Source organism: Canis lupus, chromosome 32, assembly GCF_011100685.1.
Source record: "Canis lupus familiaris isolate Mischka breed German Shepherd chromosome 32, alternate assembly UU_Cfam_GSD_1.0, whole genome shotgun sequence".
NCBI classification, from domain to species: domain Eukaryota; kingdom Metazoa; phylum Chordata; class Mammalia; order Carnivora; family Canidae; genus Canis; species Canis lupus.
In genome coordinates this window covers 28,605,740-28,626,170 of record NC_049253.1, presented here as the reverse complement: position 1 = coordinate 28,626,170, position 20,431 = coordinate 28,605,740, and the positions used below count along the sequence as shown (strand labels likewise).

The 20,431-nt window shown below is 40.8% G+C and overlaps 1 protein-coding gene and 1 long non-coding RNA gene across 3 annotated transcripts in view; one reads left to right on the top strand and one right to left on the bottom strand.

Moving 5' to 3' along the window:
* LOC111093685 overlaps nucleotides 1–20,431 on the bottom strand; it is a 51,617-nt gene that overhangs the window by 7,435 nt on the left and 23,751 nt on the right. The gene's annotated exons all lie outside the window — the stretch shown is intronic.
* Nucleotides 16,702–20,431, top strand: part of PKD2 (polycystin 2, transient receptor potential cation channel) — a 54,282-nt gene continuing 50,552 nt past the window's right edge. The window contains exon 1 of the mRNA XM_038582181.1: nucleotides 16,702–17,329. Coding sequence (XP_038438109.1) covers nucleotides 16,702–17,329 — 628 coding nt within the window. The remainder of the gene's footprint in view (nucleotides 17,330–20,431) is intronic.

Below are 20,431 nucleotides of genomic sequence, written 5' to 3'. Positions count from 1 at the left end.
TCAGTGTCCTTATAAAAGAGACCCCCGAGAGCTCCCTGACCCCTGCCACCACAGGAGGGTACCATAAGAAAATGGCTATCTATGAACCAGGAAGCATGCCCTTACCAGACACCAACTCTATTCATGCCTTGATCTTGAATTACCCAGCCTCCAGAACCATGAGAAGTAAATGTCTATTGTTTATAAGGCACCAGGGCTTTTTGGTATTTTTGTTACAGTAGCTCAAACAAGTTAAGACACCACCATCCTTTATTTTTTTTATATAAATTTATTTTTTATTGGTGTCCAATTTGCCAACATATGGAATAACACCCAGTGCTCATCCCATCAAGTGCCCCCCTCAGTGCCCGTCACCCAGTCACCCCTACCCCCCGCCCACCTCCCCTTCCACCACCCCCCTAGTTCGTTTCCCAGAGTTAGGAGTATCTCATGTTGTCTCCCTTTCTGATATTTCCCACTCATTTTTCCTCCTTTCCCCTTTATTCCCTTTCACTATTTTTTATATTCCCCAAATGAATGAGACCATATAATGTTTGTCCTTCTCCGATTGACTTATTTCACTCAGCATAATACCCTCCAGTTCCCACCACATCAAAGCAAATGGTGGGTATTTGTCGTTTCTAATGGCTGAGGAATATTCCATTGTATACATAGACCACATCTTCTTTATCCATTCATCTTTGATGGACACCGAGGCTCCTTCCACAGTTTGGCTATTGTGGACATTGCTGCTAGAAACATCGGGGTGCAGGAAGACACCACCATCCTTTAAATCATCATTAGTGAGCTACAGCACTAATGGGCTCCCATTATACTTGCCACTTCATCAGATTCAAGGTAATAGCTTTATCAATTGTGTTGCCCTTGCCTCCCATAGAATACAAGCATCCCATTTCCTACTGGCAAGCTTCTCAACACTGTGCTCAAATCCAAGGACATACCAAGTTAATTCAGAAATTGCATCTTTGAATGGTGTCACCATTCAAAGACTATTCTCTGTACTTTACCAGTTCAAGTTCAATTAGAAAACGAGAGCACATCAGCAATTTGTGGGGGGGGGGGGGTTGTTTTTTATTTATTTTTATTTATTTATGATAGACATAGAGAGAGAGAGAGAGAGAGAGAGAGAAAGAGGCAGAGACACAGGCAGAGGGAGAAGCAGGCTCCATGCCGGGAGCCCGACGTGGGATTCGATCCGGGTCTCCAGGATCGTGCCCTGGGCCAAAGGCAGGCGCCAAACCGCTGCGCCACCCAGGGATCCCCACATCAGCAATTTGAACAAGGAAAATTTAACATAAAGCATTAACTAGATGAAATAAAAGAGAACCTTAACACCACAGGGCTAAGAATACCCAAATAAGGGAAAATTCTGAAAGAGGGACCCTCTCCCCAAAACTAAGATACACACCTCATTAGAGAGACTGTCTTTATAGCCCAGGGGATGATGGAGAAGTTTGCTGTGTTCTCCTGGGCCATAGCTGATCTGTAGCTAGGGGGCTGAAATTGGCAAACAGGACACTTCCCAGTGGAGTACCAGGAGACTGAGGCTGGCAAGCAGAAAACCACGGGCCACTCCTGCAGAGCAAAACACTGCGGGCCAAGGTGCTCGAAAAACTAGCCGGACAGTGAGTGACACTGGGTGTCCTTGCACAGCCCTGGCATCTGCTCCACAGGAGGAGCAAAAAGATAGGACACAAGCCAGCAGGAGAAGCTCCTTTCCTGCAGTGTCCCTCCAGTGCCATCTACTGACAAAGCTTGCCATTGTGCCAGCTGGCAAAAGAATGTATTCACAGGGTCCAATTCCAGTCTTACAAAGCAGGACAGCAGTAAACTGATAGGGGGCATAGGCCCTTTGGGGAAAAAAGCTGATTCTTGTTTCTTGGGCAAAATGAGTAAAAAATGAGCCTGGGAAATCTCTTTAATGATAGACTGCAAAAAAAAGCCCTCAAAGACCAACTGGGGTCATAACCAAGGGAACAAAAACCAGACTTGAAGGGGATTTCCTTTGGCCAAAAAAGGAGTAATTTGAGAATAAAAAGAATAATGGCAATAATGAATTATAACAAATTGAATTTTCTTTTTAGTTTCATTAGTACATAGTGATACTATAAGAGAGAGCATAAAAGAAGGAAATGTCTTCTTTACAGATGAAAGTCAGCTAATAGTAAATGTAGAAGGAATGATAAAACTAGAAAATCAGTTTACAACCCACAGTGTAATATTGACTCAGGAAATGATCACTAATGAATGTTATAATAATTGCACAAAAGATTATTGGCGAGAAGATATTCATCTCGTCCCAGAAGATCACCTCACAAATTAGTATTTCCAAGGAAGAAGATGCTTCTAACTGGAGAGTTTTGGTGGTCACCATCTTCATCTGGTAATCAAACTTAGCTTCATAAATGGGACGGCCAGCTGGATGTGTGCTTCCTAAAGTCAGGCAATAAGAAGCACACAGCATCACCTATGAAACATTTTTGTAAAAAGATGCTTCACAGAATCAAATCATAGGAAAACAAACAAGCCCAGAAATTGAGTTACTCAATGATCTGACTGGCCTAAATTTTCCAAAGAGTAAAGTTTCCAGATGAAATACCAGATACTCCTTTCAATTTGAATGTCTGATGAACAACAAAATCATCTTTTCAGGGACACTGGGTGGCTCAGTGGTTGAGCATCTGCCTTTGGCTGAAGGCATGATCTCCGGATCTGGGGTCGAGTCCCACATCGGGTTCCCTGCATGGAGCCTGCTTCTCCCTCTGCCTATGTCTCTGCTTCTTTCTCTGTGTGTCTCTCATGAATAAATAAATGAAATCTTTAAAAAAAAAACATCTTTTGTATAAGCTAGGTATATATTATTTGAAAGGATGATTCATGGTTTATCCAACATTCAAATGAACTAAGCATTCTGTATTTTTATTTCCTAAATCTTTCAATCCTAGAAAAAAGGTGTGTTATACTATTCTAGATTACAACTCTAAAGAGGCATAACCAAGGGCAAAACATGAACTTTGATTGACACCTGGATTGAAAAAGAAACAAGAGTATAAACACATTTTGGGGACAATTATGGTAATTTGAATATACATAGTATATTAGATGATATTGTGGAATTGTTAATTTTCTTAGTTGTGATCATGGAATCGTATTTATGAAATGAAGTCCTTATTCTTCAGAAATGTACAATGAAATATTTGGGAGTGACAATGCCATGGTTTTTGTAATTTACTTTCTGATGATTCAGAAAACACACACACACACACATAAACACACTACACAAAGGGAAAGAAACTAATATGGCTAAATGTATTATCCTTTCAACTTTTCTCAAGGTTTGAAAATGTTCCAAAAATTGATGGTAGGAAGGAGGAAAGAGCCATTAGAACAGAAAAATATATAATGAATAACGTCCTTAAAATAACATCTCATACATTGATACAAAAGTCTCAGAGAAGGGTAGCTGGGGGGCTCAGTCAGTTAAACATTTGCCTCCAGCTCAGGTCATAATCTCAGGGTCCTGTTATCAAGCCCCACATTGGGCTCTCTGCTCAGCGGGGAGTCTGCTTCTCCCTCACCCTCTGTAATCTCTCTCACTCTCACTCTCAAATAAATAAGTAAAATATTTTAAAAAATAAAAGTCTCAGAGCAATTCCTTCATGGTTTATTCCTTATATAAAATCAAGGAAAAGGAATTAATACATTTTTATACCTAAAAAAGCAATATTTAAACTATGTCCCATCACCTATGTGTCCCCTAACAACCCTGTAGATGCTCACTTCAGATGCAATCTGACAATCTTTTGATTCTGCGGCCATTCAAAGAGTAATAAAGAAATACTACTGTTATGAGCTAGTTGAGTCCACCCTCCTCCCACACTTAAATCCAAGTACTAACTTCCATATCTCTGAATGTGATCTTATTTAGAAACTGGATCATTGTAGATGTAATGAGTAGAGTGGGTTCCTAATCCAATACAACTGATATCGTCTTAAGAAGACAATTTGAAGACAGGGAGACACACAAAACACATGTGACACCAAAGGCAGAGATTTGAGCTACAAGTCAAGGAATACCATGGATTACCAGCAAAACACCAGAAGCTAGCAAAAGACAAGCAAGGATTCCATTACAGGGCTCAAGCAGAAACAAGGCCCTGCTGATACCATATTTTCAGACTTCTGTCTCTAGAACTGTGAAACAATACATTTCTGTTGTTTTAAATCACCAAGATTATGGTATTTTATTACAGCAGCCCTAGCAAACTAACACAACCATGAACAATTTACACTCCTAAATTCATCTCAGAAGAAAAAGAGCAACTCCTCAAAATCCACAAACTACCAAAACTCCATCAAGATGGGATTGATAACTTGAATATTCTTACAGCTGTTAAATAAATTGAATTTGTAATTGAAAAACTCCTGAAAAAGAAATTTCTATGCTCAAATTGTTTCACTGGAGAATTTTCTCAAACACTCAAAGAAGAATTCACACTAATTATACATTATCTCTTCCAGAAATAGAAGAGGATGTAACACTTGCCAGTTCACTTTATGAGACCCAGCTTACCCTGATATCAAAAGGAGACAAAAACAGCACACATGAAACAGAAAATTACAGGCCAATGTCTTTCAAGAATATAGGCACAAAAATCCTCAACAAAATGTTAGCAAATCAAAATTAATAATGTGTAAAAACAATAATACACTATGATCAATTGGGTTTTAATCCTGGTATGCAAAGCTTCTTCAATATTTGAAAATCAAACAATGTGTTTTACCATATCAAAAAGCTGAAAGGAAAAAAATCATGTAATAATATCAATGATATAGTAAAAGTGTTTGACAAAATCCAATACACATTAATGTTTTAAAAAAAGGAATAGAGGGAAAGTTCCTTGACATTATAAAGAGCATCTGGAAAAACCTACAGCTAATATCATTTTTAAGGATAAATGTTTACCACTCAATGCTTCTACTCTATGAATGGGAACAAAGCAAAAATGTCCTTTTCACTACTCATTCAATATAGCACTGGAAGTTCTAGTCATTGCAATAAGGAAAAAATTAAATTAAATTAAATTAAAAAGTAAAGAGTACACAAATTAGGAAAGAAAAAATAAAACTATTTTCAGACAACATGACTTTCTATGTAGAAAATTCCAAGAAACCTATAAAACATTCCTAGAACTAAACAATGAATTCAATAGCATTGTAGGATTCAAGATCAACATACCAAAATCAATTGAATTCTTATATACTGACAATGAACAAGTTAAAACCAAAATTAAAATGGTGTCATTTAAACCTGAAAAAAAATGGAAATATTTAGATATAAATCTAAGAAAATATGTATAAAATATGTATGATAAAAGTTACAACATGTTGATTTAAAAAAACACAAAAAGACTTAAATACTTGGAAATTCACACAACGCAACAGCAAAAACCCCCAAATAATCCAATTAAAAAATGGACATGGGAATGAATAGACATTGGTGCATGAGAAGGTGCTCAGTATCACTAATTACCAAGGGAATGAAAATCAAAACTACAAGGAGATACTACCTCATACCTGTTAGAATGGCTATCATCAAAAAGACAAGAAATATTAAGTGTTGGCAAGGATATGGAGAAAAGGGAACTCTTGTACACTAGTGGTAAGAATGTAAATTGTTGCAATGACTAGGGAAAACAGTATGGAGGCTCCTCAAAAAATTAAAAACAGAGCTAGCACATGACCCAGCAATTCCACTTCTGGGTATTTATCCAAAGGAACTACCATCACTATCGATTCATCAGGAAGATATAACTATTGTAAATAGATATTTACTCATCATTGGAGCACTTAAACATATAAAACCAATATTAACAGAAATGAAAGGACAAATAAACAGCAACAAAACAATAGTTTTTGGGACTTCAATACCCCACATTCAACAACGGATACATCATCAGACAGAAAATCAATAAAGAAACAGTGGGCTTGTATAACACTGTAGAGCAAATGAGCCTAACATATTTATAGAACATTACTTTCAACAGCAGCAGAATATACATTGTTTTCAAGCACATTCTCCAGATACATGTATGTTAGGCCACAATACAAATCTCAACAAATTTAGGAAGACTGGACCCATATCAATCTTTTCCAATCATGATGGTATAAAACTAGGAATCAATAACAGAAAGAAAGTTGGAAACAAATAAATGGAAATTAAACAATGCAGTCCTTAATAACTTATGAGACAAAGAAGAAATTATAATAAAGAATCAAAAAGAAGAATTAAAAATGAACTAACAAACAATGCCATAAAACCTTATAGGATCCAATAAAGCATTTCCAAAGAAGGTAACATTTAAACAAATAACCTGTTGGCGTCAGACGTTTGGCGCTCTCACCAGGCTCCCAACCAATCCTTTCTCCCCCTCAAGGACTCTTCCCACTGCCTTTAGCAGCCTCCCCCTCACCTGTGACTACAAAATAGAAAAAATAAAATAAAAAGTAATTAGAGTAGAAATAAATGGAAGTTAAGAAGTAGGTGGACAAAAAAAAAAGAGTAGGCGGACAATAGAAAAGATAACAAAACTATACTTGTTCTTTAAAAAGATAAAATCACTGAATCTTTCGTTAGACTGACAGAGAGAGAGAGAAGATTCAGATAATAAAACTGTAATTGAAAGAGGGGACATTACAACTACAAGAATATAAAGGATCAAAAGAGGCTATTATCAATAATTATATGCCAATGAATTGGATAAGCTAGAAGAAATGGATAAATTCTTCGAAATATGAAACCTATCAAGACTGAATAATGAAGAAACAGAAAATCTGAGCAGTTCAATGACAAAGGAAGGACAATGACTCAATAATCAAAAATCTCCCAACATAAAAACCCCAAGCCCAGATGGCTTAATGGGTAAATTCTACCAAACACTTAAAGAAAAATTAATACCAATCTTTCTCAAATTCTTCCAAAATATTGAAGAGAAGGGAACACATCTAAACTCACTTCACAAGGCAAGCATTACTATAATAGTTAATATACGTCATTACACATTTGTACAAACCCACAGAGGTACAACACCAAGGGTGGACTCTACATAAACTGTAGACTCTGAATGATTATGTTGTATCTATGTGGGTTCATCAAATATAACAAATGTACCACTCTGGTGGGAAATCTTGATAATGGGAAAAGCTATGCATGAAAGAGGGCAGGAGGCACATGGAAAAAAAGGTAGAGACCTTTCCCTCAATTTTGTGTGAACCTAAAACTGTTCTTAAAAAATAAAGTATTTAAATATGCGGGAAAACCCCATAATAGTAGTGAAAAATTTTAGCATATCACCTAGGGTCACTTAGGTTTAATTAGGAAATAGATGGTATACTCAACAAGCTAATTTGACTAGGAGTTACATAGAATGGACCTGCTTAAAAAAAAAGAATGGACCTGCTTCTTTTTAAAGATTTTTAGAAATATATATTTTATTTAAATTCAATTTGCCAACATATAGTACTACACCCAGTGCTAAGATTTTTTTTTTTTATTCACTTGAGAAAGAGTGAGAGCAAAAGCCTGAGGGGGAGGGGAGCAGTCTGAGGGAGTGGAAGAAGCAGACTCCCCTCTGACCAGAGAACATGATGCAGGGATTGATCCCAAGACCCTGGGATCATGACCTGAGCTGAAGGCAGCCAGCCGCTTAACTGAGATACCCAGGGGCCCACAATGGATCAGCTTTTATTGCAGGCTAATTTGGTCCCACTACTAGAGCATTATCTTTCTGAGGATTCTACTCAACACCATATATATTACAGAGTTTCTCCACTTTGGATATTGACAACTAGAAAATTCTACTGCTCTGTGAGAGCATCAGAAACTTGCTCCTTTTGGGTAGTTCTTACTGCTGCAGATTTCCCTGGCAGGCAGGCAGTTCTGTCCTCAGGCAGATTCCTCACATGCACACTCTAAAGACTCCAGGGCAACTCTGGAGCTTTTTCTGCAGTCCTCTCCCTACTGGTACTCTGTCTACAAACTGTCCTCCTTTGCACCTTGGCTTCCTTGGCCACTCTGGACTCCCCAAATTCTCAACTTAGTCTTCTCAGCTGGGAGGCACTGCAGCCTGGGAGCCAAGAATATTATGCCCAGCCAATTTGTTTTATGTTTATGACAACAGAAAGGCACTCTTTAAAAAAAAAAAAAAAAAAAAGATAGAAAGAAAGAAAGAAAAGAAAGGCACTCTTAATTTTGCACAGACTCTGGGAATAATGAGGCATTAGCAAGTCCTCCTTTTAAAAAAAAAAAGAAGAAAAAACCTGAATAAAAAGTCTATCCCAAAAGGCTTGAATCAAGAGAACTCAGAGAAGGGGAGCCTATGTTTAAAAAATATTAGTAATGAGCACTGAATATGTCTAAAAATAAGATGAAATTTATATTTATTATTTTAGAAGAAAATAAAAGTTTAGAGATTTCGTAAAAGTTATTAATTTTTAAAAGTATTGGTAGAGAGTACATATTTGTTAATACCTTATTTTTCAAAAGAGTCAAAGCCTACTGAAAAAGTTTGTAGATCAAAAAACAATTGTTTGCTTAATTTAAAAAATTGATGTTGATATTAAAATTGACATTTGTAAATAATTTCTAAATAACAGTCAGACAGAAACCCAACAAAGCTTACTAATTCTCTCTAATCAACTGATGAGAAGCCTTTTACAGGTCAGGCCAAAGTATGAACTATGACCAGACAGTCATAGTTCAAAAGTTCTGTTTAAATAAACTTAAACCATTAAAATTTACAAATTTAAAAATTTAGTCGGTAAGCAACAGTATGAGGGAAGCTACTGTAACCAAAGTAGGATGGTATTAGTAAAAGGTTAAGCACATAACAAAAAGGAGAAGACAACATGCAGAAATAAACACATATATGGTCAATTGCGAAAATGATTCAAGAGAGAAAGAACTGTCTTTTCAACTAATGATGCTAGAACAATTGAATACTCATCTATAAGAAAAACAAACTTAATTCATACCTCCCATCATATTCTAAAATTATCTCAAAATGGATTATATGCCTAAACATAAAAGATATAAAACTTCTAGAAGAAAATGTTCATGACCTTGGGTGAAGCAAGGATTTTAAAAAATATGACCCCAAATGTACAATTCATAAAAGAAAAATTCATAAGTAGAACTTTATCAAAATTAAGAACTGCTATTAAAAATTACTAAGAATCCATTTTAAAAAGGACTTCTGGAATATTATAACAAAGATTTCAAAGGTGTAATTTAATTACGTAAAACAAAGTAAGGTTCAGCATCCTCTAAAGTCCCTAATCTCCTAATTCTTGCAGAGTGGGAGGTCCCAACTAGCCACCCTAGATGCCCAGACAAGGGGGTCCAATCTTGGGGTCACATAGCATCTTATGCACATAACTAACAACTCTTAACAGACTGTAAGTACACTTCTATTCAAATTTGTTAGTACTATTTTAATTGCAAGGGATAGAAATCTTAACCTAAAATAAATTAATCAGAAAGGAAATGTTAGGGCTAATGAAGTCCAGGGGTAGATCTGCCTTCAATTAGTGCTGGCTCAGGGGCTCGAATGATATCATCAGAAGCTGGGCTTTCTTCATCTCCTTAGACCCACCTAAGACATAATAAATCAGAATCCCTAGGAGTTAGACTCCAGAATCTTAAAAACAACAACAGAAAATCCTTTCCAGATGGGTGCCACAAGGCACTTATCAGTTAATTGCTTTAGCTGTTGTATAGCTTGTCTTTGCAAGCTAATTACAAGCTTCTTGCATGCAAGGACAGTTTCTTCTGTACCCTAATCTAAGATTGTGCTCAATGGATATTAAACAGGTATTCTGTAAAGTCTAGTAGATCTAGGGATGCTGTAAGTTTAATGCTGTAAGCACCAAAAGACATTTGGCAAAAAATTCTGATATTCTTTTAGAAAAATATAGGCTAGTGAAAATACAGTTGGATTCAAAGTTTTTGAACAACTATGTCCAAATGGAATTAGTGAATAAATTTGAGTTAGTAAAGAGAAAAACCTCACACAATATTCCAAAGCACTCTGTTCTTGGCCCTGCATTGATCAAAATTCTTTTGAACTTGGATGAAGATATAGATGATAAACATCATATCTGTGATTGACAAAATGAGGAGATGTCAAATGATAAAAATGTATTTTACAATGTTCTTGAATAGGTTGGCCACTCAAACATTACCACGGGATCAATTTTAGTATTCTTCTAGTCCTCACATTATACTTATTTTTATGTATCTATATATTGTTGGCTCTATTTTCCCCCTGAGCATCAACGTTTTGGCCGCCAGCTTGTCTAGACTTAACATTCTTTTACTCTAAATCTAGCAGGAAGAAAAGCTTTTCTTTTCCACAACTTGAAAAAAAAGTTCTGTCCTAATTTCCTTTGAACAGAACCAGATCCCACGCCTGTTCTTAAATGCCATTCACAGGAGCCAAGTGTTCATGATGCTCTGGTTGGCCACGCCTGGGTTCCACGCTCATCACTTGGGAACTAGTGGTGGTGTCAGCCACATCTGAGGCACACATGGACTCAGAACATGGGAGTATTGTTCCCCAAGAAAATCTGACTATTGCTTTGGTAAGAAAGTGGGATGGCCACTGAACTGCTAAACAACAAACTAAGGAAGCCAGAGTCTCTGCTCTGTAGAACTTACATTCTACTCAGGAAGACAACTAGGTTAACAGATATTTTCAATATGAAATGATCCATGTTGGGACACCTGGGTGGCTCAGTTGGTTAGGCATCCAACTCTTGCTTTTGGCTCATGTTATGCTCTCATGGGTCATGAAATGGAGCCCCTCATCAGGCTCCATGCTCACTGGGGAGTCTGCTTGAAGATTCTCTCCCTCTGCCCCTATCCCTATTCACTTGAAAACCCTCTTTCTTGGGCAGCATCCGGTGGTGCAGCGGTTTAGCGCTGCCTGCAGCCCAGGGCGTGATCCTGGAGACCCTGGATCGAGTCCCATGTCAGGCTCTCTGTATAATGCCTGCTTCTCCCTCTGCCTGTGTCTCTGCCTCTCTCTCTCTCTCTCTCTGTCTCTATGAATAAATAAATAAAATCTTAAAAAAAAAAAAAGAAAACCCTCTTTCTTAAATAAGTAAATAAATCTTTTTTAAAAATAGGTAATTTTATGATAAAATTTTACAGGGTAAAGGGCAAGTAAATTCAAGCTAGGGGCCAGGATTGTGACTAAGTAAGTTTCCAGAAGGAGATGATGCCTGAGTCTAGAAAGATTTTAAGTCTTAGGGAAGTGTAGGAAAGATCTTGGGGATGAGGTAATAATGTTTCCAGGTATCTTTGATTTACAAGATTTCATCTCCTTGCAGGTAGGAATTACATCTTATCCTTGCCCTCCCTGGAATCCAACATGGTGCCTGGTGTCTAGTGGACACTCTATAAGTATCTGATGAGTTTGTTGATATCTCCTCATTATGTGTTTAGAAAAAATTCTGTGGAATTTGTAAGGTAGATATTTTGCCGCATTATTAACAGAAGGAAACTGAGATACAGAGGACAGGTCATCAAAATCAGAGTGCCAGACGACACGTGTCGAGATAACTCCCGCAGAGGCAGGGACACATCCAAACAAGTTCTAGACATAAAGATGAATATCACAAATTCTAGCCTTGCATTGTTAGTGCAGTAAATTGAGAAATAAAAACAAGTAGAAACTTTAGTATGGTTTAGCAGTTCTTATAAAGCCCAAAACACCAAATTTTTTTCTAATGATTTCAGATGTCAAGTGGTAAAAATTTATTTTACAATGTTCTTGAATAAATAAGGACTGGGAAAAAATTGAGAGGGAAACATGTTTGTTTGGGTGGGTTGCTAAGCAACACCACACATGCCAGAGACTCCTTTTGGCTTTCCTTTGGAAGGTGGAATCTGCAGGACCAATAGGGCCTTCTGCTTGTGTCTGCTTCATCTGTTCACATGGGAAAATAAAAGCAAAACAGGGAACAAACAGGCAAGTCTAGTAATACAGAAGCCAGAGGTGTGGAGAATACTAAGTATGAAATGAGACTGGACTGTTTTTAAAGTTGCCTTTTAAACGACTTGTCTGAGTATCCACCATGGCACTAAGACAAAGAGACCGGGTTTGTGTAGCATATTTCAGAAGAACTCACAACACAGATGAAATACAATCAAATAGCATCCAGCTATGTTATCTATCCCACACAGTATTTCAGGCTCTGTAGATTATTGAATCTTGGATATGGTATTAGGACTGTTGGGTGAATGAAAATATGAGTTTATGCATCTCATTTTTTTAACAAGGGAAAACTGCTTATGGGAAGTAGAATTTTAAGATGAGTATTAAAGGAAAGAATTCTGTAGAAGGGGAAGAGAAATACAGCTTCAAGCCCTACTTGAGGAAAAACAGGGCCCTCTGAAGGGGAAAAAAAATGCCACGGTAAAAGCACAAAAAAGAACATTAGGAAGCCAGAAAGAATGACAAGGTATTTGAGCAGGAAACATATTGCATGGCTGGTGATGGGTTTATGAAAACTAAGATTGAAATTCTTGGAATGTAAGATGTAGGAGGCATCGCATTAAATATGATCCATGTTATGTTACACAAATATTTCTCTGAATTTTTTTTTTAATCACACTACTTGTGAAGATTTGTAATTAAAATTTTGGGTAAGCACACATTTAATTCTGAATTATGTATGTGTAGGCACATTTTTGGTCAGTCCAATTCATTTGGAGACAATGGTATAGTCTTAAAAAGAATGATTCAGATTTTGTTTTAAATAATTGACACTATAAAAGAAGGTACATCATTAATTATAAAGACTATGCTCTTTAACATGCATCTCAGGCCTTCCATGATCTAGCCCTATCTTCCCCTCCCATGCCAGCCTGAATAGTCTCTCTCTTCTCTCCTCAAACCCTTCTTGTGTTGAAAGACTTTATACTGACTTGATACCATAGGGGCCAAGGGCAAGCCACCCCAAAAAGTGCACTTAAGCATATTGATTATTTTAAAGAAAAGTTACTTAAACAGCTGGTGTAAGGATATTCAGAACCACCTCCATCCCCCTCCAGCAGGAAATCAATTTCCCATATGAAAGGTATCCTTCCTCTACTAAGGAGTAAAAAAATATCCTTATCATCAGAGATAGGAACTTGAAAGCTGAGAAAGCTGCAGAAAAAAAACAAAACAAAAAAAAAAAAAAAAAAAAAAAACAACCCTGAGATCATAACCTGAGCCGAAATCAAGAGTCAGATGCTTAACCGACTGGGCCACCCGGGCGCCAGACGCTCCTCTGTCTTAATTATGACAAATATCTTCATCTATTACAATAACTTATGCGGCAGTTTTTGTCACAACTGGATTATGAGCTTCTTAAGGCCAGACGCTCCCTGTCTAGCACAGAGGATTCTACAACAAATACTTCTGGAGTACCTGCTATGTGCCGGGCACAACACTATGAAAGATTGCAATCAGTGCAACAGGCCAAAAGCCCAGCCCTTAAAGAGCTTGCATTCCCTGTGGAATTGTTAGGGAGACTGCATGAACCTAGTCAGTTGTAATCATTTTCAGTCATGCTGTTAGATCTTTGGCTAAGACTGGGGTTTCTTAATTCTTCCTGTAGAGCTGTTTTTAACCTTCACATGCCACCTTTTCTCTTCAGAGGGGCTAGGGGCCTTGGACTAGCTGATGCCCACGTGAAACTATTATTAAGTCACTGTTCAAAATACTATTTTCAGTTTTGTGATATTTGTTTCCCCCGGGATGTTTTGATTTTCCACAGTTCAACATTTAGAACACAGTTGATTACTCCTCATTTTGCCCATTTCTTCTTTGTTTTATCATTTTCTGCAAGTCCTACTTTTTTTTTTTTTTTTTTTTTTTTTAGCAAGTCTATAGTCCAGAGATGTATGGAAGAGAATACGGAATGGAAAAACAATAATATCAAGGAATAATAGAATTAATTCGATTACTATTTATTAGGTTCAAGTTCTGTGCTTTTACTATTCAGAGTAAGTAACATTATTATTTTAACAGAATATACAAGATAAAACACTATTGGGACATAACTTCAGGGAGTTATCTCATTGGCAAGTCTTAAATAACAATAGATGGGAGACTATAATTTAGTATTATAGGGAAGGAAAACTGTTCCTGTACCCTTCAAGGTCTTCCACCTGAACTTAGAATTAAATTTACATAAGACAGATTAATAAGGGGAGAAAAAAAAAAAACGCCAAAGTTTTATCATGTGCACATGGAGGCCTAATAGTGAAATTGAGACCTAAACAAATGACCAAGGAAGGCAGTTTCTATTTTTTAGGCAAAGAGACAATACATTTGTGAGGAATTGACAGGATAAAGAAAACAGATGTTTGGGAGTTTAATTAAGAATTCTAAGTGGAATTTGGGCTCAGGTAGTAGATTAGGAAAAAACACTCCCTGTCTTTAAGAAACTCAAAGTCAAGTAAAGGACACAGATAACTAAATAGATAAACTGTAGAACTGATAATAGGTAGCCATGATTGCCTAAATAAAATCAGCCTGTTTTGAGTACAGAGGGAACCAACAAAGGATGCTGTCCGGGTGGATGCACAAGATGGGAAACTGCTAGAAAAGTAGACTGGGAGCTGTTATGGGCTGAATTGTGCCCCCCTCAAAAATTCCTATGTTGAAGTCCTAATCTCCAACAACTCAGAACATGACTATATTTGGAGACAGAGGGGTTTTTTTTTTAAGGTAACTAAGTTAAAGTGACCTCATTAGAATAGGCCAGAATCCAAAGACTGGTGTCTTTATGAGAAGAGACTAGCACACAGACATATACAAAGGACCACCCTGTGGAGACACTAGAGGAAAGCCATCATCTGCAAGCCAAGAAAAGAGACCTCAGGAGAAACCAATCCTGCCAACACCTTTTTTTTTTTTTTTCTTTAAGATTTTATTTATTTATTCATGAGAGACACGCAAAGAGAGAGGCAGAGACATAGGCAGAGGGAGAAGCAGGCTCTTCTCTGGGAGCCCTATGTGCCACTCGATCCCACGACCCTGGGATCACGACCTGAGCCAAAGGCAGATGCTCAACCCCTGAGCCACCCAGGTGCCCCCTCCTGCCAACATCTTGATCTCTGACTTTCAACCTCTAGAATTAAGAAAAAATAAAGTTCTGTTGTTGAAGCCACCCAGCCTGTGGCCATTCCTTTATGGCAGCCCTAGCAAACAAAAACAAGGGCAGATGAAGAAAATTTACTAACTCTACCTAAGGAGATTAAATTTTATCTTTTGAGCTGTTGGAAGCCCCCAGAGGTATCTAAGCATCAGCGTGACAGGAACAGCTTGGGTCCTGAATACAATTTGGGCATGCCCGACCTTGAAGTGGAGAATGGAGACGGAATGGACAGGTTTGCAGTTAATAACGAAGAATCAGAGAAAACGCACACTAAGGGTCCTGGGCTAACTCACTGACAAGAGGGATGAGAAACAGAGATCAGAGAGCTGTGTGGGGCAGAAGTAACAAGATTTAGGGGCATGAGGTGTAGGAGAAGAATATAGAGAGATGAGGAGAAGCATGGCTTGGGAAGTAAGGAGAACAGCCATGAGTCAGCTTTCAACTGGCTGCAGAGGAGGTGACGCAGGCTTCAAAGAGGAGGGGAGTGGATATTTAATTTGGGATGGGGGATCCCTGGGTGGCGCAGCGGTTTGGCGCCTGCCTTTGGCCCAGGGCGTGATCCTGGAGACCCGGGATCGAATCCCACGTCGGGCTCCCGGTGCATGGAGCCTGCTTCTCCCTCTGCCTGTGTCTCTGCCTCTCTCTCTCTCTCTCTCTCTCACTGTGTGCCTATCATAAATAAAAAAATAAAAATAAAAAAAAATTAATTTGGGATGGCTCAAGTCTGAGACAATCGCAGAACGTCGCATTGCACGGGCTGGGTAGAGAGGGAACCACGAAGGTCTGGCCCCGGGGCTGACGAGGGACTGTGACTGAGGCCAGAGGGCAGGGGATGGGCTCACGCTCAGGGCACCAGCGGGCCCCGGGTTCCGGGACGGAATCTGTGCACGGTGCACGGTGGGTGGAGAGAGGAGCCGACCAAAGGTCTAAGAGACCATCCCCCCCCCCCAAAAAAAAGCAGAAGAGGGGACTAGGGAGCCGCCAAAGGCCAAGGACATCAGCATTAATAGTGGGTTCCTGGTTTTCCCGCGAAGGTTTCTTCGCCGCAGCCGCAAACCAGCGCGGGCCGCGTTCCTCCAGCGCCCACCGTCTCCCAAAGTGGGTTTGTGTCTCCCTGCACTCGGGCAAATCGAGGCCGAAGGGGCCTGCGGCTAGCGGAGCAGGCGGCGACCGCCCCGAACTGCAGCGAGCCCCCGGGGCCGGGCCCCCTCCCCCTCTCCCCTCCCCCTCCCCCGAGTGGAGCGCGCGCGCCCGCCCCCCGCCCCCGCCCCCGCCCCCGCCCCCCGCTCCGCTCCGCTCGGGACCGCGCCGTCCGCGGGGCGGCGTCCTCGCACCGGGCCGGGCGCGGGAGGCGAGGCGAGGCGGAGCGGCGGGAGGCGGGGCTGCGGGAGGCCGGGGGCGGGGAGCAGGAGGAGAGAACATGGCCTCTGCGGCGGGCTGCGCCGGCCGGGGCGCGGGGCGGGGGCGCGCCGGGCGCCAGTGACCGCGATGCGCAGCTCGAGCCGCGTGCAGCCGCAGCAGCCGCAGCAGCCCGGGGACCCGAAGCGGCCGCCCGCAGCCCGAGCCGCGGGCCCCGGACGCCTGCTGGCGGGCGGCGCTGCCGGGGGCGCCGGCCTGGCCGCTGCGGGCGGCCTCCGCGGGCAGAGGGGCCTGGAGGTGGAGATGGAGATGGAGCGCCTCCGGCAGGCGGCCGCGCGGGACCCCCCGGCCGGGGCCTCGGCGTCGCCCTCTCCCCCGCTCTCGTCGTGCTCGCGCCAGGCGTGGAGCCGCGACAACCCCGGCTTCGAGGCCGAGGAGGAGGAGGAGGAGGAGGAGGAGGAGGTGGAGGGCGAGGAAGGAGGCATGGTGGTGGAGATGGACGTGGAGTGGCGCCCGGGCAGCCGCAGGTCGGCCGCCTCGTCGGCCGGGAGCTCCGGGGGCGGCCGCGCCCGGGGCCTGGGGGGCTTCCGCGGCTCGGGCCCCCCGAGCGGCAGGCGGCGCCGGCGAGAGGACCCGGGCCCGCCGAGCCCCAGCCCGGCCGGCGGCGGGGACCCGCGGCACCGCCACCTCCCCCTCGCCCTGGACGGGCAGCCGCCGCGAGTGGCCTGGGCCGAGCGGCTGGTTCGTGGGCTGCGAGGTAAGAAGAGCGAAGCGGGGCTCGGGGCTCGGGGCGCGGGGCTCGGGGCTGCGGGCGCCGCGGGCGCCGCGGGAGCCACCGCGCTCCGGGCTTTCCGGGGCGCCACCTCGCGGCGCCCTGGTGCCCCCGCCCGCCCCGCGAGCGCGAACCCCACCTCCGCTGCTTGCGCCCCACTTCCGGGACCCGCGGAGGCCCTCCACCGCGCCCGGGTTCGTGCAAACGTAGGGGTACCCCTCCCCGGAAAGATGCGTCGGCGCATTTCTTTTTACCTGTGGATTTAAGTGTCAAGCCGTATTAGGACGCAAGGGTGCCTCCGAAGATCCTCTTCTTGTAGGGGAGAAAGGAAGGAAAATTCAGACACAACTGAAGGAGATTGCAGCTGTAGATTGGGGTCGTCCACTGGTCTGGAAGCCCCGTGGCCCCTCATTCCATTCTGGAAAGGGTAACTGTAGTGTCACCCAAGTTGTGGGACGAGTGTCATGGAGCTGTCACTGATACTGTTTTGGTGATGTGTGTGGTTGTTGGAGGGAGAGCAGGCTGTTGAGAACACCACAGTAGAATAAAATAATGTCCATGGAAACAGTTAATTAGCCATTGCTAATCTAGGCATTTTCCTAAAATAGTTGCAAAGAAAAAGTTACATTGTTTAAAAAACTTGGTAGTGTGTTTTTTAAATAGCTACATTCGTGTTCTTTGAAATTCTAACAGCCCACTGAAGTCACCAGATACCAGGCTGTGTGTACATGTGTCAGAGTTCAGTGCACCCAACTTTCCAAAGGCAGGAAAGGAATTTTCAAATTTGCCAGTGCCTGTTTAGAGGACACAGATTTTCCAGGAGCAGAGAGGATCGTGTTTTTGCAACGTTTTGTCTGAGGCATCCTTGGGAAAGAGTTGCATTTGCTTAGGAGCATTAAAATTATTTTAATCTCCACTCTTAAGAGTTTCCATTCTCACTTCTCTTGAAAGCTTCCCCTCCCTACTCTTCCCTATCAGATTTGCAAATCTTGTACAAAGAACCCAGGTGATAAGTCAGGGAATAATAATAAGTCATGATCCTTTTAACTCCGTTTAAGCATTTGATAACACATGTAGCCTTGTTTGAATAAACTTAACAATAGAATATAATGAAATGAAATATATATCTTTATTATATGAGTGTATATACAAGTGTATTTCTTCAAAAATTTTTTTCAAAAAATTTACAGTATATATATATATATATATATATAAGCTTGTAGTGAACTTTTAGTCAAACTTTTTCAGTGGTCTAAATTAGTAGGAGAAGAGGCTTGGGAACTTGTTAATTTTAGAAAATTTTAGAATGAATTTTATTTTATTAAATATACTAAAATTTTAAACATATCACTTATTAAACAAGTGACATTTGTTGAACGATTTAGCAGCTGCTATGTTCTTTTTTTTAATTAGCTGCTACTATGAAATTAGCACTGTACCAGGTGTTTCCCCGACCCCACAAAAAAAAAAAAAAAAAAAAGGGAGGAAGAAAGAAAAAAAACTGAAATAGCACCTTCATGAACCTTTTCCTATGGACAGAAACCAAGAAAGTAAAATCAGTAACCATGAATGAGTTGTGACTTTTCCCCCTTATGGGATACCGACGACAAAAATCTTGCATGCATTATATAAGTAGTACCCTAGGATCAGAACAGAAAGTAATTTGCAATTTCTAAAGGTAGGAGAGATTACTCAAGCTTGGAGTGAGTGGTCAGGAGCTTCCCTGGAGGTCTTATGCCTTCATGATTTTATGCAACTCACTGAGATTTCCTGGGCCTCAGTTCCTCATTTGTAGAATGGAGGGCTTGAACCTGATCTCCAAAGTCTTTTCTAGCTTCAGTACACTCGGTGTTCTTTAATGACATACATCCAAGTTGGATACAAAGAGTCATTTTTGCTGTTTATAGATCTATCTCCTTAGCAGGAGTAAAATGATAAAGTAGTGTTTGAGGCCTGGTTATAGGAAACACTGTCCAGCCGAGGAATTGAGAATATATTCCTAAGTATTAGGAAGCAGTTGCAAATTTTTAACAGGACCAGAAACATGCAGAAAGGGAGTATCAGAAGGCAGTGTGCTGTGCAGGGAAGAGAGGCAGGAAGACCATGTAGGAGGCAGCCAGTGAAGAAGTGGTGAAGGTCTGACCCAAGGAGGTGGAGGATGGCTGAAGGATTTAAAGACTGTCCCTAAACTTAATGATATCCCCTATAATCTTGTTTACTTTTTTCTTAGCAAACCCTTTTTAGTGCAAAAATAAAATTTGACATTTTACACGAGTTATCAATTTTCTAAATTTCTAGAATTGAGTGTGTTCTATGGATGTATCGACTTGGTAAAATCATTTCCTGAGATTGTTACTTTAAACATCTATGCTTGGGATTTTGGGGTTTTGTTTTCCTGGAGAAATCCTAAAGTACTGGCTGTATTGGTCAAGGTGGGCTAAGCTGTTGTAACAAATAGATACCTCCTCTCCCATTCACTATGTTGTATCATCACTCTCCATTTCCAGAACTGTTTCATCATTTCAGACTGTTTCATATACCCATTACCACTATTCATTCCCCTTCTCTTGGTAACTTCTGTTCCACTTTCTGTCTCTGTGAATTTTTCTAATATAGATACATCATATTAGTGGAATCATGCAGTATTTATCCTTTAGTGTCTGGCTTATTTCGCTTAGTGAAATAAGTATTTTCAAGGTTTATCGATGTTGTAGCATATATACAAATTTCATTCCCTTTGATAAGTGGATAATATTCCATTATATGTATACAACACATTTTGTTTATCTATTTTTCAATTGATGAACGAATGGGTTGCTTCCACCTTTTGACTATTGTGACTTTCCTTTCGTTTTTAATCCAAACCTCACTCCATCACTTCTTCCCTTTCTTTTGTTTATTTGCACTATAATTTTGAACAAACAAGATTTTGTATTTCCATAGCTGTGGGGATTTTTTTTGAGGGAGAGTTGCTACTGTGGGATATGTGGCAAGGTTATGCCAGTAACAGAATTTGTGCATCAACAAACATTTGCGAGAGTTTCCTTTGTGGTGCGTACTGGGGATACAGAGATGAATAATATGAGG